Genomic DNA, 25,409 nt, shown 5'->3' on the forward strand with positions numbered 1-25,409 from the left:
CCTTCCTCTTACCCGAACCAGTGCGTTGGCTCGTGGTTGATGGTGCCGGGGAGGATGCGCCCTGCCTGGTGCCCGTAGAGCCCGACCGTTCGGCGCTCCCGGTGCCAGCGGACTCGGGGTGCTTGGCCTTGTGTTGGACCCCCGTCGCCGGGGTGTCCTCAAAGGTCTTAGAAGACCGCTCGGATTTCTTCTTCTTCTCGCCTGACGGGCTCTTCCCTTCCAGCCATTTGGCGAGACGTTGATGGCGGTCCTTCATGGTCCGCTCCGACATATTGCCACAAAACGCACAGTCCTTCTCCACGTGCGTCTTGTCCTCATGTAGGCAGTACAGACAAAAGGAGTGTTCATCCTCCTTAAAGACATTCTGAAGCTGGCATCCAGGGCAGACCCTGAACAGCTTTCCGGGCGTCGAGCTTCCCTTCTCCTGGGCCATGTCCGAGATGGGCCTGAGAAACTTCTGGAGTCCTCCAAAAGCGTGGCTCGACGAAATCTTAGCCCTTGAGGGGCGTAGACGAATCCGACACGGGACGCCGTTGATCGGATGAAGAAACGGTGGAGCTTGAGGCTCTTTTGACCGAAAAATCGAAGTTTTTGAGAAAAAAAACGTGAAAAAATAGCACTAACGCTCGAGAGCAATAGCACGAGGATCCCAACACTTGAACGTGCGGTAAAAATCTGAAGATGGCTGCCAGAGCGGGGCTTAGGTAGAGGGCAGTCATTGGCTGTGGTCAGTATGACGCAGGGATCAGTGATTGGTTACTACTACGAAAGACAGATCAGAAACGAGACTGATACTGTTTTTTTTCTTTACCAAGGATTCCCAGCCTGACGACGGGGAATATTCATGAGCATGTGAATCCATGCCAGACCCCATGCTAGAGAAATATAAAAGCTTAAAGCTCTTCTAGGGTCCAACCTATGGAGCCTTTCTTCCTCTTTACCAGGATGTGGCGGGGGGTGGAAGGCCGGCAGAACAATCTTCTGATTTATATGGAAATCAGATACAACCTTTGGTAGGAAGGAGGGTTTTACCCTTAACACAACCCTTTGCTTATGGAATACAGTATAGGGTGGCCTAGAGCAAATTGCCTGCAACTCGCTCACTCTACGTGCAGATGTCAATGCAATCAACAATATGGTTTTGAAGGTCAACAACCTCAATGGACGTGTGCAAGGGTTCAAATGGGGCACACATTAAAAACCTTAGAACCAGATTAAGATCCCAAACTGGGACTTGAAAAGAAAAAGGTGGGAATACGTTTGTGAGCCCTTTCATGAATTGAATCACCAAGGGAATTTTAAAGTAGGAGCATTCCTCTGAATGGAGAGCGCTGCCAGGTAACCTTTAATGGTCCCAACATTAAGACCTTTGTGTGCCAGATATAAGAGGAAAGATAACACCTCTGGAGTTGAACATAAAAAAGGATCAACATTCTTTTCCCTGCACCAGTCGCAAAACTTGTTCCACCGACAACGGTACAGAGATTTTGTTGCTGGCCTTCTTGCCGAAAGCAACACCTCCATGACGTCATCCGGGAGTTCTCAATCTTCGTATCTCAGCCTTTCAGAAACCAAGCGTGAAGGTTGAGATTGTTGACCTCTGGATGGAGAAGCGGTCCATCCCTTTGTGAGAGAAGATCCTCTCTCTGCGGTAGACGAATCAGAGGACAGATGGACATGTTTAGAAGGTCCGGGTAGCACGTTCTCCTGGCCCAATCCGGGACAATTAGGATCATGCGGCTTCCGAACCTTCTCAACCTCCTGATTATTTGAGGAATGACAGGGATGGGTGGAAACGCGTAAAGTAGTGGGAATTCCCAATTTGCCACGAACGCGTCTCCTGGAGCTCCTCTCGGAGGAAATTCCCTTGAGCAATACCTTTTGCACTTCCGTTTGACTCAAGTTGCAAACAGGTCTACTTGAGGGGTTCCCCAAAGGGCAAAGATCTCTTGAAGGACTTCCTGAGCTAGTTCCCACTCATGGGAGACTGTGCCCTGCCTGCGTACGCCATTGTGTTTTCCTCCCCGGCTCAGTGAACTGCTGATAAGATTCCTTCTTGAATTGCCCAGTACCAGAGCTGCATTGCCTCTCTGCACAGTGGTAGTGACCTTACACCCCCTCTCGTTAAGGTTATGCAAGGCCAGTGTGTTGTCCGTCATTATCAGGACATTCTTTCCCCTGACCGAGGGCAGGAAGGACTTCAGCGCTAGTCTGATAGCCCTCGGCTCCAAAAGGTTGATGTGTAGTTTGGACTCCAATGGAGACCAACGACCGCTGATTGTCAGACCGTTGGCATGGGCTCCCCACCCCGTGAGTGAGGCGTCCGTCACTACTGTAATCTCCGGCCGTGGCTGCCAAAAATGTTCTCCCTTCAGAATATTGTCCTCGCAGGCCCCCCACAGAAGATCCTGTGCGACCCTGCTTGGAACCTGAAGTAGGTCCGACATTTTTCCTGAGAATTGGGACCATTGTGTTCTTAGAGCCCATTGAAGGGATCTCATTCTCAGGCGGGCTTCTGGCACCAGAAAAATGCAGGATGCCATGAGGCTGAGCAACCTCAAGAAATCGAAGGCTAGAAGATTCTGGCTAGTTTGGAATTTGGTAACCATCTGAAGAATGTCTTGAGCCCTCGCCTTGGGTGGTGAGCTCTTTCCCAAGGATGTGTCCAGTACATCTCCGATGTACTAGAGTTGTTGGGAAGGTGTAAATTGTGACTTCTTGTAATTGAGGGAGAAACCCAGTCTGTGAAGGGAGTGGCAGGTGACTTTGAGATGATCCAGAGGTTGTTCGGGAGAACGTGTCCTGATCAGCCAATCGTCCAGGTAGGGGTAGACATGAATCCAACCTCTCCTGAGATGCGCTGCTACCACCACCATCAGTTTGGTGACGACCCTTGGGGTGGAGGTCAACCCGAATGGTAGGACTCGAAACTGATAGTGCGAGCCTCCAACAGTGAACCACAGGTATTTTCTGTGCTTGAAATGGATTGGCACATGAAAATAAGCATCCTGAAGGTCCAATGACACCAACCAATCCTGTAACTGGAGGGCCTGAAGGATCTGAGAAACTGTGACCATCTTGAATTTGTCCTTCCTGTGGAACTTGTTCATGTATCTCAAGTCCAAGATGGGTCTCAGTCCCCTGTCCTTTTTGGGGATAAAAAAAGATGGGGAATACCAACTATTGTTCCTCTCCGCTACAGGTACTGCTTCTTTAGCACATTTCTCTAGCAGGGTTATTTCCTGCACAAGGAGCGGATCTGGAATCCTCAAAGTGTGTTTCCCCGGTGGATTGTTGTGAGGCTGCGTTATAAATGGAAGGCAGTAACCATGGGCTATTGTCTCCAGAGCCCAAGCATCTGAAGTAATGGCTCGCCATATTTCGCGATGCTTAGACAGTCTGCCCCCCACCGGCGTTTAGTGACGTAAGCTCTCAAAGTGGGTTTGAAGCGGTTGCTGCGGCTGCCGATGGCAAGGAAGCTGTAGCTGGAGCTGGCTTTGTACTTTTTCCTCGTCCACCACAAGTGTTTCTTCTTAGGACTCTTTGACTGGCCATTCCTCTCGTCTTTCCAAATGAGGAGTAGTAACGATAGGATCGCCCCCTCCATGGTTGTCCTGAAGAACGAAAGGGCTGAGGTTGCCTAACAGCAGCCCCTAAAGATTTGGCAGTCGCCTTTGAGGTCTGCATCCTCTCAAGGCTCTCCTCAGGCATGTTGCCAAAAAGGTGAGACATGTCAAATGGCATGTTTAGAAGACAAGCCTGCACATCTGGTGCAAAACCCAACTTCCGCAACCACACAAACCTGCGCATAACTGTGCTTGTAGCCATGGACCTGCTAACGCTGTCTGCAGTGTCTAGATTGAAGGGATTCCTGCATGGCTTCTTTGACATCCTTAACGATAGCTAGGAAAGCTTCCTGATAGAAATGGCGCTGACAGCGTCGAGGATTCCACGGTCGTCTTCGAAGATTTCTTCTTCGAAGTATGTGGAGTTTTCAATGGCGTCGATGACAGAGCGCCCGTCTCGACTCGTGTGACTTTCTTTCATCTGAAACCTAGAAGGTTCTTGATGGGTCTTTCTTCGATCACCAGGGCTCAAGGGCGTGCAAGTGTCGGAACGGGGCAGCTCTTGTCCAGCTTCCGAAGAAGGCGTGGATGGAGGCTTGTCCTTCTGGAAAATACATAGCATTTTCATACGAAATATCTCCCACTCTGCAGATGAAGAATGTTTTGTGGGCCGCTGACATTTCTGGGGGATTCGTCTGACGATGATGAAGAGGATGGCGACCGATGGTGCCGTCTCTTCGATCGTTTCATTCGAGGACGATTGGCGGGAGCCACTACGGGATCTTGATCTCTTTTTGTCTTTTTCGCGTTGAAGAAAACTATCTACAGACTCGATGGTCGAGGAACCATCAGGTTTAGTTTTACAGCCTACCTGCAATTTTCCCTTCCTTTCTCGCTGGGCTTTACTTGTAATTGCCTGACACTTCGAGCAGGAATCCGTGTCGTGGGCGTCCCCCAAACACCAAAGGCACGAGCAATGTGTATATGTGATGGACATTTTCGAATCGCATTCTCTGCATTTTTTTAAACCCGAACGAGGTGTAATCGGGGTTGATGACGAAGACATGTCGTCAATGTTTTTTTGGAAGAACTACGCAGTAAACCAATACTAACGAGGCACGCAGAGTCTCTGAAGCAATAACGTTTGCAGAAAAACAGAACTGAAGCAAACGGGCGCCGCGTGTGCTACTTGTACACCCAATGACATCACCCTCGACTGAGGCCTTCGAGGGATATCGACTCGACGCCATTGACACACGGCGCCCTCTGCCGAGAATTCCTTTTCCGAAAGCAGCCGAAGCTGGACGAGATATCAAGGATGAGGAATACGTTGGAGGACACAATCCATTCAAAACATGATTTCCAAGCACACGCGCTACCTTCAATACTACCGTCATTGCTCAGTGAAGAAGCTTCTGCGGTCTCAGTGCTATAGACAGAGAAATCCCACAAAGTATATGGTAAGGGCAATGGAACATAGGAGAAACCTAGTTAAAATGTGTTCTAAACTATCATGTATGCAACGATTTTGTAGTGTTCATTAAACGTAATCACAATGCCAATCTTACTTGCCGAGATACATTTTTCTTTAGCATAATGCATTGAACACAAAACTGACATTTTGATAAGCACAGAAAAATATTTCCATTTGTTCACGGTTCACTTTAAATTACTTTATTATTATTAAGTAAAGAAAACAAGAATCATTACATAAAACACACCCATCAGTAAAGAATTGTTGTGACTTATCTGGTTCTTCCAGTATGTTAGACACCAGTCCATACAAGTCTGTCTCACTGCCATATTCACTTCTTTCACTCGGAATCCTTGCAAAACAAAAAATACAAATCAACAAAAGGTTGTTGGCGGGGAAGCAAAAGTCTATTACTTTGTTCATGGTTCCACTCCAGCGCCGATCCTGGAAGGCTTAGGAACCAGTTAGGGCACATTTAATTGGGTCTAGGCAAATATAGGACACATTGATAGGGAATTTGAGGGAGGTCTTTATGGTGTAATTGGTACTATGGACTACAAGTATAAGAGCCATTATGTTTATTAAACTTAAGTTACTTAGCTATAAATATAATTCTCCAGCACTGGTATGTTTTATATATTCATATGCTTGATTGAATATTCCCCGATGTCGGAGTGGTAACCCCTAGTAAACAGAGTCTTCTATGCACATGTTTATCATTAAACCACATGAATGTCTTTTTGAAAAGTTAGTAGAACTTTGACTATCTGCCTAAAGTCTGCTGACCCTACAACACACCCCACCCATGTTTCTGGACATGTAATAAACCAGGATACCCAACCTCATGGTAACACTGTGTGCGTCCGCATTTATTCACCAATGTAAGTAACAAAACATAGATGGAAGGTGGATCGATGTGTTATTTCCACTAGAACACATTTTGCAGGGTGAGTTTACCAACATTCCCAGGAACTAATATCTGCAAAACATCATGAATTTGGCCAGCCAATCTAGATGGGGGGAAGCAAATCATTGATTTTAGCCAGGGATAACATTAATGATTTGCTTCTCCCATCCAGATTGGATTCTTTAAGGTTATGAAACAACAATACAATTGGTAGCCAAACTAGACCTGCAGCTAGTCTAGCTATTTCAGGATTGCAACCATGGCAGCCTAATAGGCAGGGCAGCAAGACTCAAATGGAGCTCCTCTGTGTTCACCGGAGCAGAACAGAAAGGGCTGCAGGTCTCAGCAATACAGCTGCTGTGTGTTGTGATGGCCAAGTCATCAACATATGCCTCGAAACTAATGATGTGTTCTCTAGTCTCTTGTTGTAAGTATCACATTGATTATGGGGACAAGTAAAACAAACAACAAGGTTTGAATCATAAAACATAACAAGGCTTGTATCGCTCACCACTTTACTTCCTTTAGTAGCCCAATACAGAGACCACCCATCTCTTTCTGGATCTGGGTCCTTGTCCTGCGAGAATCAACAGTCATTCAGAGTCTCTGGGATTTTATAGTGCTCTTGAGAACTTATTTCTTGGTTACAGGCCTTCCTTGGCTGGCGCAAGATACATAAGGATGTTGTGTTGGTTGTCCGCCATCTGCTATAGGGCAGCACCAACCTGGCACCATTGAGTCATCTAACAGAAGCCAGTCGTCAGACTCTTCAGAAACAGTCGTACACCAGGGAATATTTCCCTCCTGACAAGGCTTTTGATGGCTTCTATAAATCTCAAAGCAGTATTGGCGTTTGTTTCCTAGTCCCTTTGTGCCTTGTCGGTCATGCCCTTTGGCAGCCTCTTGTTATACCTCAGGAGCACCCTTTGGGTTTAATTCTTAAACGCAATCCTCAAGACTCCTTTGTCTCTGCTCGCTGGTTCCCTCCTTCAGGTGTCTTTACTTCTCCTGCCCTTCTGCTTTTTCGACTCTTGCCTCAGTCCTTTACCCTCGCATCTCTGCCACATCTCATGTTCCTCTTCTTTCTTTTGATGGATTCCTTCCTTCTCTCCTTCCTCTCTTGCCTGATGTTACTACTCCTCTCTTCTTGGATGTGCCTCATCCTCCTCTGCTTTTCTCTCTCCCTTGCACCATTCAGTCCTTTGCCTCCTCTTTTCTCTGCCTCCTCTTGTTCGCTATTAAATTCTTGTCTCCAAATCTGCATGTCTAACTGGGCTCCCTTATATACCCTTAGCGAAACTTAGGCCCTCATTACGACCCAGGCGGTAAGCGGAAAACGATGCCAGTAAATGAATACCGGCATCGTTTTCCGCTAGGTCCGATTATGACCCGCAAAAGTGCAATTAGCGACATCGTAGTTTACGGTGCCGCTAACAGCACCAAGGTCGCGCGCGCGCGCGACCCACCATGCCGTAAATACCGGCATGGCGCAAAGCTACGCAGATCACAAACTAAGCGGACATGCCCCTAACGCCATCGCCAAGGCCGTAAAGTACCTTACCGCCATGGCGCTAATTCCGCCATCGCGAACCAACCGTAAATGGCCATGTGCAGTGTTCCCAGCTGCCACAGGTGCACAGAATCAGCACAGGTGGAGGCAATACAGACTCTGCCAGTGCACAAAGAGCACACCCCACCCCTACCAGCCCCAGTCACACTCCACAATGATACCAATAGGACTAGCAATGTTGGGGCTAGAGGACCTGATAGCAATGCGAGTGCTACAACTGCAACAACAACAAGCTGCACAGACGAGACGCAGGAGGAGAAGGAGGGCAAGGCAGGGCCAGCAAGCCCCACCAGCACAGCCAGTGGCACCACGCAGGCAGCCCCCAATCCCACGCATCAGAGCCAGTCCATTCAACCTCACCGCAGAGCAGATCCACACCCTGTACCGTCTGGACCGGGACACCATCACCAACATTGTGCACATGATAGACAATGTGCATCGTCAGCATGATAGAAACACCCACCGCCATCCCGCCCCTACTGAAGGTCGTGTCCGTGCTCCACTTCCTGGCCACAGGCACCTACCAGCACACAGTGGGCCACTTGCATGGCATATCCCAACCATTATTCTCACGTACACTGATCCAAGTGCTCAATGCCCTCCTCAAGCACACAGACGACCACATCTCATTGCCACGGTCTGCCCAGGAGATTGCCAACCACAAAGTGGGTTTCCATGCACTAGCTGGCATACCTGGTTGCATTGGTGCCATCGACTGCACCCATGTTGAATTGGTGGTCCCACATGCCATGGAGGTACCATACCGCAACCGTAAACTATTTCACTCAATCAACGTGCAAATGGTCTGCGACTCCAACAGGATCTTCACACATTGTTGTGCCCGATTCCCCGGATGAACCCATGATTCAATGGTCCTTCGGAACTCCACAATACCACGCTACATGGAGCGACATGCAGGCCCAAGATCCTGCCTACTCGGTGAGTCTAATGTCATGAGCATGGAAATGCGAAGTGTGTAGGTGGTCGACGTACCAATGCATATTTCACCTGGCAGAAAGGGGGGGGGGTGATGCATATGTCACATGGCTGCGACTAGCAGTAGCCAGATCATACCCTGAGGCAGCACTCACGTCATCTGACAACTGTATACATGATGCCTGATCTAATCAGCCCTAACATGTGAATGAAAGTGTACCCCAACCATGACACAACCATCTGCAAGTGCATTGTACGAAATGTGACCACATTGACTCCAAAGGAACGCACCTACATGCACGTCACCAAACACCATCAACTGAAAGGCCTGTCCCCCATAACTGCGCACAAAGGAGGCACATGTCGGACAGGAACATCAATGCACCACTACACAGACAGCAAGAACCACAAACTCCCCCCATTGACACCAGTATTGTTCCCTGGGGTCATAATGAGCCAGACAGCAATGTTGCAATCATGTGAGCATTGACCTCACAGGACACGTGCCAGGTCACATAAAGTAACGGCCTGAACGGACACAGTGGATGGGCACTCACAAGGCAATTGTCCCCCCTGCATTGTGTCTTGGCATGCAAAACAGTACATGAGAGCCATGAACATATACCGGTTGCATAGTGTGAATCCATTAGCACAACTAAATTTGGTGCAAAGTAACAGTTGAATGCAAGGCATGGTGGCGCGTCATGTTCAGAAAGCAATCTCATTCCTGACACATACATTGTTGCCCATTTACAGGTGATGCAGGCTATCCCCTGAAGAGGTGGCTCCTTACACCAGTCCGGAACCCACAGAACCAGCATGAGGAGGACTTCAACCGTGCCCATGCACGTACCCGTGTGGTGATAGAGCAGGCCTTTGGCCTACTGAAGGCACGTTTCCGCTGCCTCAGCAGGTCTGGCTCCTGTACCGCCATGAGAAGGTTGCGAAGATCGTCATGGCATGTGTCATGCTACACAATATGTGCGTCAGACGTAACGTGCCTCTGCCCCCTGACGCAGAACTGCAACCACCTGATGATGAGGATGATGAGGGTGGGGATGGGGCAGCACCTCAAGGAGGCAGCGATGCACAGGAGGGGCGTGAAATGCATCAGAATCTCATTGACCAATACTTATAGCACACACAGCGTGTGCGTGTAACATGTGGACGGCACTTGGGGCACTGTGTGTGTCTGGTATATGCACACTGTAGACTGTACAACAATAAAGCACACATACACAATGAGCAATGTCCACACATTTGGTTTGTGATAAACGAAAAAGTGTATTGTGCTTCTGAAAAGTTGACACACCCAATCCCCCCTCCCCCCTGAACACCCCAACACACCAAATCCCCCTTCCCCCCTGAACACCCCAACACACCAAATCCCCCCTCCCCCCTGAACACCCCAACACACCCAATCCCCCCTCCCCCCAGAAATCCCTGCAAAGGAGTGCCAGTGCCTGTGGTGAAGTGGGTAATGTTTTAGTGGTCCACTGGGCGGGCACTATTGCCAGCCCCCTGTCCCGGAACCTGGGGCCCCCCTGCCTGTACTCCTCCGGGTCCTGGATGACCTGCGGACGGGGCCGAACTTGCAGCTGAGGAGGTACCGGCCTGCTCGGTACGCCGTGTGTCCATGATTGTCCGTATCAGTTCACTAATCATATTCCGCACTGCGGCTAGTTCTGTGCATATGTTCGTGCTTGCTGATTGGATGGCTGCCTTGATGCTGTCAGCACACCTCTCCATGCCTGAACTGGCACCTCCACAATCAGCAACATGCTGCGTTAGGATTGACGCCAGTTCTTGCCTCGCTGATATTTGGTCCAGCACCTGGCTGAAATCAGGCACAATGGAGGTTGCAATTGCAGGCCCAATAGGACTACTCCCCTCTTCCCCTACTCCCACTGGGCTTGGAGTGGCTGGCCATGAACCTCCAGGGGTTTGCCCCCGTGTGTCCTGTCCATGCAGGCTACATGGGGACAGGTGTGGGGAGGTAAGTTGGGTTCCTGGGGGGACCTTCCATGTCATCATCCCCATTCGCCACATTGCTGTCAGAACAGGCTGCGATAGCTGCAGTCTCCCCGACTGTACTGCTCCCCGCAGACACGATCCCCTCAGTGGGCAGCAGTGGTTGTGGGTCTGCCGTGGGTGCCATCATGTCCCTTTCCTCGGAGGGAATTGCTGCCCTGGGCTGTTCGGCAAAAGGAATTTTGGCCTGCTGTGGGTTGGCCATGGGTCCAGCAGAGGTGGATGGTTGGTGGCCTCTTCCCTCTGCCCTGGTCTTCTTGGCTGGGTTGGTGCCACTCTCGTCCCTGCCGGTGTCCGAGTGTGAACCTGTGGTGGAGCAGAGGAGGGAAAGTGTTATTGATGGTTCAGCGGACATTGAGCAGGCATTGTGATGAGTGCCATGGTTTAGATGGATAGATGGTGGACTTTGTAGGCCGTGACATACAGGTTGTCTCCCTTTTGGGTGGGTTGAGCATGCAGGAATGTGTGTGCCTGCTGTAGAGTGTACATGCTGCATGTGTGCAGGGTGTGGGTCTTCTGCTGATGTGTTGCGTTTGCCATATGGGGCGACATTGTTATTCCCATGTAAGTGATATTCAGGGTGTTTTGCAAGGCTGAATTGGAGGCACCTACCTGTGTCTCCTGATGTCGGGGCTCCTCTCTCCATTCCGCCGACTCCCTCAATGCACTCTATGCCGATCAATGAGGCACATGTCTCCTCCCATGGCTGCATCTTCAGTGGGGAGTCTGCTCCACCGCCAGTTGCCAGTCCCAGGTTATGGTTTGCTGACAGTATGCCCCTTACTCGGAGCCGGAGGTCATCCCACCTTTTGCGGCACTGTCTGGCGGTGCGTGGGGTGGTACCTACGGCACTGACGCGTTGTGCAACGAGTTCCCATACTGCTTTTTTCCGGGCTATGGCTGGTCTCGTCATCTATGATGAGAAGACGACGTCTGCCTTCTCCTGCAGCGTTTCTGCCAGCATAGTTAGTTCTTCGCGACTGAAGCGGTCCTGCCGGTGCCTGTCGCAGGCTTTTTTAACAACTTTTGGCATGGTTAGGTGAGGAAATGGGTGGGTAATGGGATTCACAGGGTTTCAGGGTCGAATGTAGTGTGGTTGGGTAGGATGGCAATGGATTGTGTTTTTAAAGATGGCCGCTGTGCTCTTTCCCATTCCGCCGCAATGACGCTACTTCCGGTTCCGCTTATTTGCGGTGACCACTAATTACGGTGCCCGCTAATTACGGTCGGCGCAATGATGGGTGGCGGTAGGTCACCCAGCGCGGCATTCGATGCCGGTAAAGGCTGTTTACGCCATGGCGTAGTTTACATTACCGCCATGGCGTAATGCTCGTGCGCGATGGGTCGGAATATGGCGCTCTTTACGCCATCGGTCCATGGCGTAAACGATAATTACGCCATGGCGGTAATGTAGCTTACTTACCGCCAGGGTCGTAATGAGGGCCTTAGTCTTTCTCTGAATAATGTGGTATCTGTGGGACAATCAAGAGCCGGCACTTTCATTGGTGAGCCCCGAACTGTACTACTACCTCATGTGATTTGTTTTGGTCTGCAGTGCCTACTGCGGCTTAGCACACCAAATGTACAAGAAGGCCCTTTGTTACCTTAAATTCAGAAAGCCTAAGCTTTATGGCTGACTAACCCCATGATGGTATGACCGGGAAATTCCACAGCCATGGTGTCTGTTTTTTTTACAAAAAGAGATGAAATTACAAATTAAAAGTGGATTATGCCCAATTTCAAAAAGATATACTTTGGGACATTTTAGATTTAGAAATGTACTGATTTAATGTTATAGCATTTTTGTAGTATTTGTTGTCACATATATTGGTCGCTTGCATTGATTGGTGCTTAAATGTGGAATTGGATCTTGTTGATGTTATTTTAATTTGAATTTTTGTTAAAGATCCTTTGTTGAAGTCTATTTGATTGTCATTTTTCAAAAATATTGCCAATGGTTATATTTCACTATTTTAATAATGAATGTCCAATATTTGACTTTGATTTTGTGCATTTATAAAGCGCATATCACATGGATCCAAGCAGAGTTTGCATCTGTGTGCAGGTGAAAAAAGAACAGAAAATGTTGCAGGTTTTTTATACGAAGAGGTAAGTTTTAATTTCTTTTGGGGGAAACAGGTAAAGCATCAATGCTGCGCAAGTCAGGTGGTAGCGAATTCCAGATACATGGTCCAAAGTTTCCTAGATGATCGAAGGGATCAGGTAGGGCAGTAAGTCACAATTTCTGAGGGTGTCAAACCGTGGACACACTTAAAAACCAAACTGAGGGTCTTAAAAATAACTCTGCTGCACTGGAAGGCAGTAGAGATCCCTGCGGAGTTGTGAAATGGGGGATTTCGTAGATAGTGAAACGATCAACTTGACAGCAGAGCTCTGGGCAACCTGGAGTCTATATAGTTGGTACTTTGGGATGCATTGCAATAGTCCAGTCTTGAAGACTACATATGTTAAATGGATACAATTTTATCATGATATGAATGTATTGATCTATATAAAGATCCCATTTGGAATTTAAGTTGTAATAGGTCCTCTCTTCTCTTGCCACTTGGACATCAAATTCACCTTTGCCAATATGGGTATGCTTGCGTTGTACTACGCTAACCAGTTACTTAACTGTATCTCTATGACATCATCCCAAGAACAGATTTCAAAGGGCGAGCTGACGTGACTTGCTTCCGCAACAGCAGATTGGTCTTTGCAAGGATGGCTTTTACCCTGTCTGTCGACAGGGTAGCAATGCAAGAAACTGTCATTTGTGCTCCCATGAACAGCATCTACTGGGAAGGAGTTAAGTAGGACTTGCTGTAATTGATGGTGAATCCCAGAGAGGACAAACAGCATATCGTTGCCTTGGTGTAACGCATGGCATGAAGAAGGAAAGAAGCTCTGATCAACCAGTCATCAAGATAAAGGAAACCCGTGGACGCCCCCTAGAAGGTGAGAACCGCTCGGGCCGGGCATTTTGGGAAAACCCTTAGAGCGGACTTGGGACCGAAGGTTAAGGCCTTGAACTGATAGGACCTCATCACGAGTTGGGCTGTAGCCCTTAAATGCGGTGGTAACGGTATTACCGCCGCATTTAAGGGCTGGCCCTATCACGAGTTGGGCACTAAATCGGCTGTTTTACCTCCAGCTTTTTTCTGGAGGTGAAAATCCCTGTTTTCGGCTGTATTACAGCCGGCTGTAATAGCCCACAGTATTAGCACCGAAAATTCCCCATAGGGATCCAATGGACCCATTCAGGAATGGGGATTTACCGTTCAGGCCCAACCCGTGATCCGGTGGTAATACCGCCGACCGGTCGGCGCTAGGGCTATTACAGTCGGCGGTATTATAGCCGGGAATACAGCCCAACTCGCGATGAGGCCCATAGTGTAGGCCTGTCATTCTGAACAGAAGGAACTTTCTGTGGTGACGATGAATAGGGATTTGGAAGGACGCCTCTTCCAAGTCGAACGAAGACAAAAAATCCCCTTTTTGAAATTGGGTGAGGATGTGTTGAAGCAGGACCATTCTGAAACTCTGGGATCAGAATAATTTGTTCAGTAGAGGAAGATGTAGAATTGATCTTCAACTACCAGGATTTTTCCTCACGAGGAAATACCTGAAATAAACTCGCTGGCCCCACTCGGTGCGTGAAAAGCGTTCTATGGCTCCCTTGGAGAGAAAGGTAAGGACTTTGCGTCGAAGAGTTCAAAGATGTTTTTCCACCTTTGTGGTTGCAAAATGTTGGATGGCTGGCTCTGAAATTCTAGTGTGTCACTGTGTTGGAGCAAGAACAGCATCCATTTGTCTGTGGTGATGTTTGACCACTCAGTGAGGAAAAGGGATAGATGCCTTCCTATTGGAAAGTGGAACTGGAGGGGCAGGCTTGCAGCCTGGTCAGGCCTGGTTACCGGCTTGACCTCTCGCTTGGGAGGAGACCCGTCGCCTCTAGGCTGTCCCAGTAAGACTGGCATTTTCCTCTGCAGTGGTCTCCGGATGAATATGTATTAGATCGATACGACTGCGATCGATAAAATGGCCTATAATTTCTGTTGGTTCTGAAAAAAACAGGATTTCCCGAACAAAAGGACTACCAGTGTTGCTGCAGGGTACCCAAAGACCAGACAGTGTCGATGTCAGTCTTGATGGCCTGCAGGGTATCATCGAATTTCTTCCCGAAGAGATCCTAGCCATCGAAAGGCATATCTACACTGTTGCATATCTGTGGAAAACTAGTGTCAGCGATATTCCCCCAACCAAGATGGCATAGTCGGAAGCAGACTCACCCTCATGAGTCTCTGCTTTGCCGCCCGGCAAGAAATCTAGAATGGGGCCCAGCTTGTACCACAGTTATCTATCCTGGCGGGACAGAATCGCCAATGATATGACGGCTTAGTCATAGTGGACAGTAGTTACAGAGCACTTTTCAAAAGCATCCAGTTCTCTCCTTTCCTTATCAAGTGGTACAGCACACAGAAAATAAGGATTGGCTGAGCGTTTGCAAGCTGACACGGAGACCACAGAATTCGGACTGGACTGGTTTTTTAGGCATTTAGGGGTACTATCTGGTGCCCTGTATTTCTTTTTTATGCTGTCCTCCGGAGAAACTGTAAAGTGGTTCTTCATTGTTAATAGCCTATCCTCCCAAATGTCCAGCACAGGAATAGAAATGACAACTGTTCATTCTTTTCCAAACTTTAAAAATACAAGTTCAAAAGTAGATCGAAAATAAGAATAAAAAGAATAGAAGACAATTCATTGAATCGATAAATCATGAAAATGTTAAAATAACAATAAATCTAATGTTTGCAGCACTTTTAACACTTCAACGGTTAGAGAGATTTCATGCCCTGCGAACAATCTTTCCCAGAAATCATTTATGTGCAGGCCTTCCTCTCGATGAAAAAAAAGTTTGAGGAATCTGATTCTTGTTTCTTGGGTACCGGTGCATTCCATCATGATCTGTTTCAGGGTCTGTAAAATAGTCATTTTACAAAATGTACAGGATGTGTTCTGTTGGAACACTTGCTTACGGATCAGCCTTATTTTACCAGTAGGTAGTAAATTTAAGCTAAATCTTAGGAAGTTTGATCTACCTGTGGAGCTCGGAAACTTCCTAAGATACTTGGCAAGATAGCCCCTCGATTTATCTAGTTCTGATAAAGCTATAGCAACTCGAGAATTTCGAGCTTGTGATATGGTGTTAATACAATCATTTCCAAACGTGATCATTTTGAGTTTTTGAGGTTTATTTATGAGTTTATGTTCTGTATATTCACTGCATCTCAGCATTTTGCGAGCTTTGCAGGCAAGACTGTTTAGAAAATTATTGGAGTGGTTGTTTAGCACTGTATTGATGTTTTCAAGAAGGGATCCCGGACGGGAGAGCCGTATAGACCTTAACAAGGAGAGAACCTTCCGATCTACTTGTAGTTGCATAGATAGAAGGCCTAGCTCATATCTTAGGCTGTAGATTGGAAGGCTCATGGGTAAGCCAAGAGTTCTCTTCCATATTTGACCTTTCCGCCAAGCCCAGTTTATGTGCTTGGTCATAGGATTGACTTCAACACCATAGAGATGGAATTACCTTTGATTTGTAGAACCTTTCAAGGGGTAGAAGAGAAAAGCGACAGAAAGAGAAAAGCAATTTTTTCATCTGGCATATTAGGTGTTCCGTCTTGCTGTCTAAGACAACCTCAAATGCAGCCACTGTGGGAAAAGTCCTCAGTTTGAAGCTCAAGTAGGTGTTTTCATTGACAATTGGAACTGTTTATTCACTTTCCAAGTGAATTTCGGAGATTGTCTGTATGGCCTTTTAAATTTGACAGTTTGGGATTTAGCTGGATTTATGGATAGGTCATTTATGTTGGCACAGATCTCCAGAACAGTTAGCATTCTCTGGAGTCCAATTGGTGCATTATCTAGGAGGACCAGGCCGTCTGCATATACAATCCAGTTTAACCCACCCCCCCACTCTTGGGCTATTTAGGGCAGCTGGACCCAGAGCCTCTCCCAGATCTGCTAGGTATAAATTAAATAAGAGGGAGGCTACCCTTTCTGTGGTAATGTCCTGGGTTAGGTGTCCTTCCAGATTTAGTCTAACTTGTAGCTTTGATGAGCTCTGAAGCAAGACTATAATTACTAGGGGGGACATGGTTATTCCCCACGCTTTGAGTTTAGTCGACAGGCGTTCTCCATTAATGGTGTTGAACACCTGTGATAGGTCGAACCAGGCTCCATACAGGATAGGCCCCCCATTTGTCCATGATTTCTCACATACCATACTAATAAGCAGGCCATTTGTTGAGGTGCCATACCCTTGTGGAATTCTAATTGATGTTTAGATAGGATTCCATTGCTTTCTGTCCATGCTTCCAGCTCCCTCAGTATAATCCCTGCAAAGATCTTGTTGTCGGCATCCAGAAGGGCAATCGGGCGATAGTTCTTAGGATCCGTCCAATTGACCTTATATATCAAAATGACGACTGCTCATGTCCATGAGTCAGGAAGAATTTTCCGTCTAATGATTTCCCCAAAGAGTCTTTCTAGGATTGTGGACCACGGGTCTATATCGGATTTCAATATCTGATTGGAAAGTCCATTAGGACCAGCTGCTCAAGAAGATGATCTCTTGATCAACTCTATTATTCCCTCTTTTGTTATGGTGACTTGCCAGGAAACATTCCCATCAATATTGAAAACCTCATCTGAGGGTTTCTTGTATGAATTGCTGAAGAAGTAACACCATATTGCTTCTGGGACGACATTGCCCTGGACCACTCCTTTAAGGGCATATAGCTTTTTTACTATGGTCCTATAGATTCTTGTATTACTCTGCTGCAAAGAGCTAAGCATTACCTCTCCATCGTTTTGGAGGTGTAGCTGTCTTTGGCTTCTTGACCAGTTTCTATAATTATTTTTTTGGGACTGTAACTTGGCTATATATGATGTATCATGTTAGTTTCTAAATGCAGAGAACAAATGGATTTTCTCAAGGCCCCTTTTTTTCTACAGTATTTCTATCATATGCATGATTGTATTTGGGATGTTTCTCTATTTTCCATGGTTTGGTTGGGTCAAGTTCAAACAGAAAATCTGACAAAACCCTTTGCTGTGCATAGCTTTTTTATTTCTGAGTCAGTTGCAGTGACCCAGTAATGTTTGATCTTTTGATTTAGGACAAGAACATCTCTTAACTTTCTGATCCGGTTCTTACTTTCATTGACAACTATTTCTGTTGTGTATTTTTTTGTTTTATTGTTGTGTGGCAATGCAAACTTTGCCACTGACATGTCATGGTCACTGGCTGATTGCACACTTTGAGAAGAGCAGATTGGATAAAAACATGTAATCAATGATGGAGCCTTTCACTCCCTGCTTCCAGGTGAGTCTCGGGGGGGGGGGGGAGGGATTGTCATTCTCAATGTTCCCATTCGCCATTGTTAGTGCCCAATCATCCTTTGTTTACATTTGCTAGCGATTTGACCATTTGACCTGCTTTTGAATTTAAACTTTGTGTGTTGCTGGGGGTACATTGCGAGTTCAGATCACCTGCAATTAGTAGTGTAAAGTATTTATGCATTTTTTCTATAGTAAAGAGCACTGACATCAAAGATTGTAGAAAGATTGACTGATTTGTTGTCGCAGGGTTCCAATATATGCAAATGACAGCTATTTTAAAAGGAGTGATAGTATTTTTAGTCATTATGCCAGTAGCCAAGATTCCAGGAAAATCATTGCTGATAAGAAAAGATTTGGGCATGATTGAATTACGGATGGCAATTAGCACGCTACCCGAAGGGCGACCACCCTTCTCATTCAGTGCCAGTTGGTTGCAAGTTGAAAAGTTATCCACTCCAAAACATCTCATCAGCCATGTTTCCTGAAGAAGAAACAGATCAGAGTTACCAAAAAAACAGAATCCCATGCATTAGGGTCTTTAAATGAGCTAGAACCGCATGTGTTCCAACATACCACACTCATCTCCTCTCTGGCTAGAGAAATTCATTCGCTAGTCCCAGCTTCACTAGGACCAGAGTGATTATTTCCGGTAATAGAGGGCAAATCTTTGTTTTTAAAGCAGAAATCCCCTCTACTTTCTCCTCTATTACCCCCTGGATGTTACTATTACTTTTGGTGTGCTTATTATGTCCCAATCTTGACTCCTTTGTCTCTTCAAACTCTATCTCTCATGTGTTTATGTGCTCTAGTTTAGGAAGGTATTCCGACACTGTGATTCCGACTTTACTTAGGTAACAGCTGGCATCCATCAATGCTCTTGCACCTACCCACGATTTCAAATCCCAGTTCAACAATAGGTTCATGTTTTATGGATGGGAAACGCACATATTCCAAATCTTGAGACGAAAAAAAAATATAGTGCTGGTATTTTTTTTTTCAAATGAATGTGAGAGTACTTCTGTTGAGGGCTTTCTGGGCCCTTCCAGACATTGAACCTTTCATCCACAATATTGGAATGGCAAAGGGATTGTCTCTATTTGCGTTGATTGTGGTCTGGTCTTTCCATTGCATTCTTCTTGCTACCTCCAAACTCGGGTCCGGGTCCCGCAAAAGGGAATTTACTGGGCCATTCCGACCTTGGAGGGCCCGGTAATTCCCATTCGCAGGACCCGGACCCGGTCCGTCTCCATTCCCATTTGAGCCCCCATAGGGCTCAATGGGAATGGGGAGGATGGAGCAGCAGTACTGTTAATAACGGTACCGCTGCTACCATCCTAGTCTGCTGGCGGGTGCCGCTCTTCACGCCTGGTCTGACCAGGCGTCCAGAGAGGCACCCGCAAGTAAACTCGGAATGTTGCGACAAGGTAACAACGGCGCCGGTAGCACTACCGGCGCTGTTGTTGCCTTACCGCAACACTCCTAATGAGGCCCATTCTGTTCATTTATCTTGTTTATTGCTTAGTTTCCCGTTTCAGACAGGATTTGATTACATTCTGTTTGCACTGCTTGGTCTACTGTATAACGTAGGTGCTCTCTAGCCTTTATTTGTGTCCGATTTTCGTGTGCCGATGTCTGACTCTTCTTTTGAAGGTAGCAATATTTTGTTAAAGAAGCAAGTATTTTTGGCCCTTTTATTTTCTTTTTCCTTTGCTGTTTTGCCTTGTCTGACATTGCCAAAGCGGTTGCTGATGATGTAGTTGGTTCAGATGATCCATCCAAAGGTGGCACCATATTTTTATCCGTTCTATTGGTCTTTTACTACTACTTGTCTCTTTGAGGTTGTGTCTGCTCTTGTTTGGATGTGCCTGATGTCTGAGGGGAAGTCCTTCTTCCTTGATGTTGGATGGTGGGAGGATTTGATTTGTCTGGTTCCCTGTCACAACACCTGGATCATCTATCTGGGCAAGCCTCATGAACTCTTCAAGCACAGATTCTGACAACGGTGTGTCATCTAGGTTGCAATATATGACAGCTTCTGTGACGAGTTCCGGGTTGCCTCCTTTTGATGAAAATAGGATGAATTTTTCTTCTATAGAGCTCAGCTTTCCTTCTTAGGATGTGCTGGCTCATTGTTTTGAAGGTTTTGTGCATTTCTCCAATGCTCGTGGTTTCCTTAATTGCTTCTATTTGCAGGTCTTTTATGGCGTCTGCTATTTTTAAACTTAAGACTGTCTGGATGTCAACCACAGCTAATTTGCACTTTTCCATTTCTATGGTCATCTGCGTCAGGGTGCTCCAGAGGGTCTGGACTTAGTCTTTCACCAACTCAAACACATTGACTAGTGAGTTCAGGACGAATCTCAGGGCGGATAGTGTTTTACTGTTAACTTTGTGTACTTCTGAGTGGTCCAGATCTTGGGTCTTTGATTGGTTAAGATATTTTTTATTGTTTGAAAGCTGTCTTTCGTCCTTATACGTCTTCTCCGCGACTGCTCATTCAGTTTGGTTGTTTGCGAGCACAGTTGTTATGGCGGGAAGAGGATGAGCCAGGAAAGACTTCACTTTTTGCTATTCTTTCTCTCCCTCCTACTATCCTCCAAGATTTTGAGACTGTTTATCTGCCACATTATTTGATATCGGGTCTCTGTCGAAACCTGTTTGACTTATGTCTCCCAGGCTGAGGCTTTTCTGTTTTGGGAAGCAGTGATTGATTTTGGCTTTCAGCGTTGCCGCAGTGAAAGTGGGTTCCAAATTATGGGCAGATGAAGGTTCCACATCCATTCTAGTCTTAGCTACTTGTGTGAAGTTTTCCGGCATCTTGAAATTGTTTTTTATTTTTTATTTACTGTATTGCTTGCAGTGTTAGTCAATTTGTCTGTTTGCCAAAGTTTACCCATGATGAGCATGCCTGGTTTTTCCACTTTCCAGGCTTTAATCAACTTTTCTCAAGGGAGGAACGGTCTAGTTCCGGAGCCCTTAGATCATCTTGTAGGAGCCCACTGCAGAGGTTGTATGAATATAACATATTTAAAGGATTTGTAGATCTCAATGTACGTTTTTGTTTTTCCTTGTTTGCAGCTATTTTGGCCTCACCCCATGGGTCGGCGTAAAGGTGCACGTAACTGACAATCACTGGCAAAGCTCAAGGAAGAGGGACAAAAAGTGAGTCTCCAGACAACCAGAAGGCAGAGTGAGGATGTTTATATGGTGTAGTTATATTGAATTACTCTCTGGAGAGCTTAGAAAAGAAGATTGTTGGTCACTGCGACTTGGCAAGGGCAGATGATGAAGCCAATGTTTCAAATGAGTGTCACTTGATGTAAGGTAATGCAGGCGATGCTTCACTATAGCTTCGACTATGGTCCAATTTAGGGACTCAAATCCCACAGTCACTGCTCTTGGGTTGAGCAGGGGTGCGTTTGCATTGTCAACTCAATAAATTAGGAGAGTTGGGATTTTTTAGGTGTTTCGGCTGGGAGAAGCGTTTCACTGCTGCTTCAACCCCGGTACAGTTCAAAGACATAAAGCCCGCAGTCACTGTACCTGAGGTGAGCAGAGGCGCGTTTGCAATCTCAGCTCAATAAGATAGACGAGATTTTGGGCGTTTCAGCTGGAGGAAGCGGGTCACTGTTGCTCTAACCTCGGTTTAGCTCAAAGCCACGAAGCCCGCAGTCGCTGCCCCGGGGGTGAGAAGAGGCGCGTTTGCAATCTCAGCTCAATAAGATAAACAAGATTTTTGAACGTTTCAGCTGGAGGAGCCATTTCACTGTTGCTCTGCCCCCGATGTGATGCTGAAAATGCATTGGAGGGACAGGGCCTCCCTGTCCTTGTCCTGTAGTCCTTGTTCATTTGAGTTCTGTATTGTTTTCTGCCCAGGAGTCCATGTGGGACTCCTGGCAGTGCAGCTCTTCCTGTTTTTGGTTTGGTGTACAGACCCATGGGATACCCGTATGGCACCCATGGGTGGGGGTACGACCCCTGTGCCCCTAGGGTATGTTTTTGGGCACCTGTGTGTTGCCCACAGAGCAGGGTATGGGCTGGTGGCAGCTCCATGCTGAATTTTACAGGTGCTCTGAGTATCCTCCATTTTGGGATACCCAGGCCCTGCCATTGAATCAGTTAATTCCTGATAGGATCAAGATGGCCCCTGTGGCCTCTTGCTTTCTATTGCCTGTTACCTTGTTTTCCCAAAGTCCTGGGAAGCCCTGACTCTGTCCCTTCCCCCTGACAGGCTGTTGGGTGGAAGTACCATATATGGTATTGTGGTGAAGTCTGGGCCAGACTGGCTGGAGCCTTCCCAGTGACTATGTTGTGGGTACACCCTGTGGGTGGGACCTGGGTGAATGGAGTGTGTGACCAATATGCACTTCTTGCTGTGGATGTCTGGTTTCTGGTATGAAACACAATGACTGAGACAGCCCTGCCCGAAACTGCTATGAATGCAGTGTGTAGTGTTGAATGGCTGGGTACTTGACCCAATACACATTCCTTGTTATGAGTGTCTGAGAGGGAGGAGAATGGCCTGAATGCACTGTATGCCTGATTGGCTGACTGCCTGCCAGCCAGTTGCTGCGCCTTGAAGGGACAGAGGTGCTTTGGATAGGAAATGATTTCTCAAGTGTTTCGAGTAATCGAAGTGTGCGGCCAACACATGAAAGATTGGGCTAGGCTGAGATGGAGGCAAGAGAACTTGTTTGCTTAGGGACTAAGTGTTTGCAAAGGTCGCTGCAAGGATTCGTATAGCCTGGGGGTTTAAAGATCAGGATACAATAAAAAAAAAAAAAACAGTCATTTCGTGGCGATCACAAAGATGAAGTGCACATGTGCCTTTACTTGCCTCTTGCCTGCTACGGATGGTTGCTTTTCAGTGGCATCTCGAGGGATCGGATAACTGAGCGAGTGGCAGACCCAACAGCCCCGGCAGACATGGGTTGCACAGACTGCTGCCAACTCGATCCAACTCCCCGGTCCGGTGGAGTTTTGTTAGATTGACTCCTCCTCTGCTACAGATACCAGTAGAGATAGAAGAAAGACTGTGCCGACTACACACTGCTACCAACTTGATCCAACTCGCTCCGCGGTCCGGTGGAGTTTTGTTGGATTGACTCCTCCTCTGCGACAGATACCAATAGGGATAGAAAAAAGACTGCAGACTGCACAGACTGCTGCCAACTCAATCTAACTCTGCTCTGCTTTGCGGTCCGCTGGAGTTTTGTTGGATTGACTCCTCCTCTGCTACAGATACCAATAGGGATAGAAAAAAAGACTGTGCCAACTGCACAGACTGCTGCCAACTCGCTCCAACTCCGCTGCGTTTCACAGTCCGGTGGAGTTTTGTTGGATTGACTCCTCTTCTGCTACAAATACCAATAAGAATAGAAAAAAAGACTGCCGACTGCTGCCAACTCGATCCAACTCTGCTCTGTTTTGTGGTCTGTTGGATTGACTCCTCCTCTGCTACAGATACCAATAGGGATAGAAAAAAAGGATTGTTCCGACTGCACAGACTGCTGCCAACTCGATCCAACTCTGCTTCGCGGTCCGATGGAGTTTTGTTGGATTGACTCCTCCTCTGCTACAGATACTAATAGGGATAATATACTGTGCCGACTGCACAGACTGCTGCCAACTCGATCCAACTGCCTTATTCATTTTGTCCTCCTCCTCGTTCCAGTACACAGCTAAGGCTGATGATTGTTTGCATTAACAAAAGGAGGCTGACATGTGTCTGTTTTAATGAAGAGGGTTGATATGTGTGTCTGTTTCATATGAGGATGTTTCTTCCAAGTAGGTCTTTTCCTCATCCCAGTGTTTAGGTGATGTTTGAGGGACAGTTTGAAAAGAAGAAAGGGGAAAGGGCTGACAGTAGCCTTTAAAGGCTTGGGGGATAGAGGGTTCAGACTGAAAAGGGAAAGAGGGATACAATGTCACACCCAAGGATGTCCTCTCTCTATTCCCCAAGTTCTCTCCAACTAGGTGATTCTCCCTCGCATCTCCAGGGTCAGGAGCCAAGAGAAAATGGCCTTTCCCCGGCCACCTGAGAGGATGATCCAGTGGGAAAAGAAGTGAGGACACCCTCAGGTTCCTCACAGACCCCACCCTGAGAACCATAATCTTCAGACTCAGTTTCTAAGGGTTCTGTAGGGAGACGAGGGAGCAAACGAGAGATGCAGCTGCGCCAGCTAGGTGGAACTGGAAGAGCAGATAGATCCTGTGGAATGGCTGGCACCATCGTTATCCTGGTCTGTAATTGCAACTCTAGAGAGTATACAGTGTACACATGTCCAGTGACAGAGAATGTTGTACCGGTTGGGCGCAGCCACTGAATGAGGGACAGCAGGCGCACAAGGTGCACAAGCTGTCAGTATAATCGGAAATGTCTGTTCGAGCGGCAACAACGACACACATTCCTTCCCTTTGTCATCTGAAAACACACCTTCCGGTCCCTCAAAATAAGTGTATCACATTTTGCAAGATGTCTTCCGGGGGTACCTGGGAAGGACCAGGGACAGTATTGGGAACATAAGGATGCAGCATAAACAAATGCCGTTTGGATCGAAGAGAGCCGTCAGAAGTGGGCGGAGTCTGTGGTCAGGCGGTAGGAGGTGAAGAAACCATAGAGGATTTATGGTCACTGTCATCAACAGAGCAGCTGACAAGACCATCAATGAAGTGGTGGACGAGGACATCAATGGAACAGATGAAGACATATGTTTTGTAGCCGTCGACAAAGAGAGCGCCAACGGAGATCATTTTCGCAGACAAATGAGTCGTAAACGCTTATGGCGTCAGAGGAGGAGCCGTCAACAAAGCCGTCACCAAGACCTTAGTAGGCCCAGGCTGTTTATGTGAGGACTTTGGTAGGTTGACTGCCTTGTTCAGGGCAGTCTGAGCAGGAGTGGTATGCCCCTTCTTCATTCTTTTCCAATGAGACGCCTCCTCATGCTGCGTCAGAGCAAAGCATGGCTGTGAATGGAAGCCACAGATCCCTCATCAAGCCAAGTCACCAACCTCCTGTGCCAGTCTCTCAGTATTTTGTTCTAGAAGGAGTGCCAGATGGAAGATGAGTTGACGTTGTTTTCTGGATATAGGCAGTAGTTACACTCAGTATGCTGATCCACCACATAGATGTTTTTTAAGTGGCAGGTGGAACATGCCTTGAAAAGGCTTTTCTTAGCCGTTGGATCAGCCATGGTGGGGTGAAAAGGCAACCTCTATAGGCCAGCAGGGAGCACGAGGGATGTAAAGAGACTCCCAACCACAATAGGAAAGAACATGTCTGGAGGATTCCAGAAATGTCCTAAAACGTTGAAGATCACATAACAAAGTATGTAGAATGTTAAATGAAGCAGAGATCCTTTGATGGACTCCAACACTTGAATGTTTGGGAAGAAAATCGAAAGATGGCCTCCAGGGGCAGAGCCAAGGGAGACGCTGCCTATTGGGAAAGCAATTATATACAAAAATAACAACCAACTTTTAAAAAGAAGCTTCAGATTTAAATCAGTAGATTTAAAC

At 47.0% G+C, this 25,409-nt stretch overlaps 1 protein-coding gene across 1 annotated transcript in view; it reads right to left on the bottom strand.

The window, feature by feature from the left end:
* Positions 1-25,409, bottom strand: part of MEIOC (meiosis specific with coiled-coil domain) — an 837,366-nt gene that overhangs the window by 692,323 nt on the left and 119,634 nt on the right. Inside the window, exon 3 of the mRNA XM_069632830.1 lies at positions 5,288-5,392. Coding sequence (XP_069488931.1) covers positions 5,288-5,392 — 105 coding nt within the window. The remainder of the gene's footprint in view (positions 1-5,287; positions 5,393-25,409) is intronic.

The sequence above is a fragment of the Ambystoma mexicanum genome, chromosome 13, assembly GCF_040938575.1.
Source record: "Ambystoma mexicanum isolate Mex_15411 chromosome 13, UKY_AmexF1_1, whole genome shotgun sequence".
Taxonomy (NCBI): Eukaryota; Metazoa; Chordata; class Amphibia; order Caudata; family Ambystomatidae; genus Ambystoma; species Ambystoma mexicanum.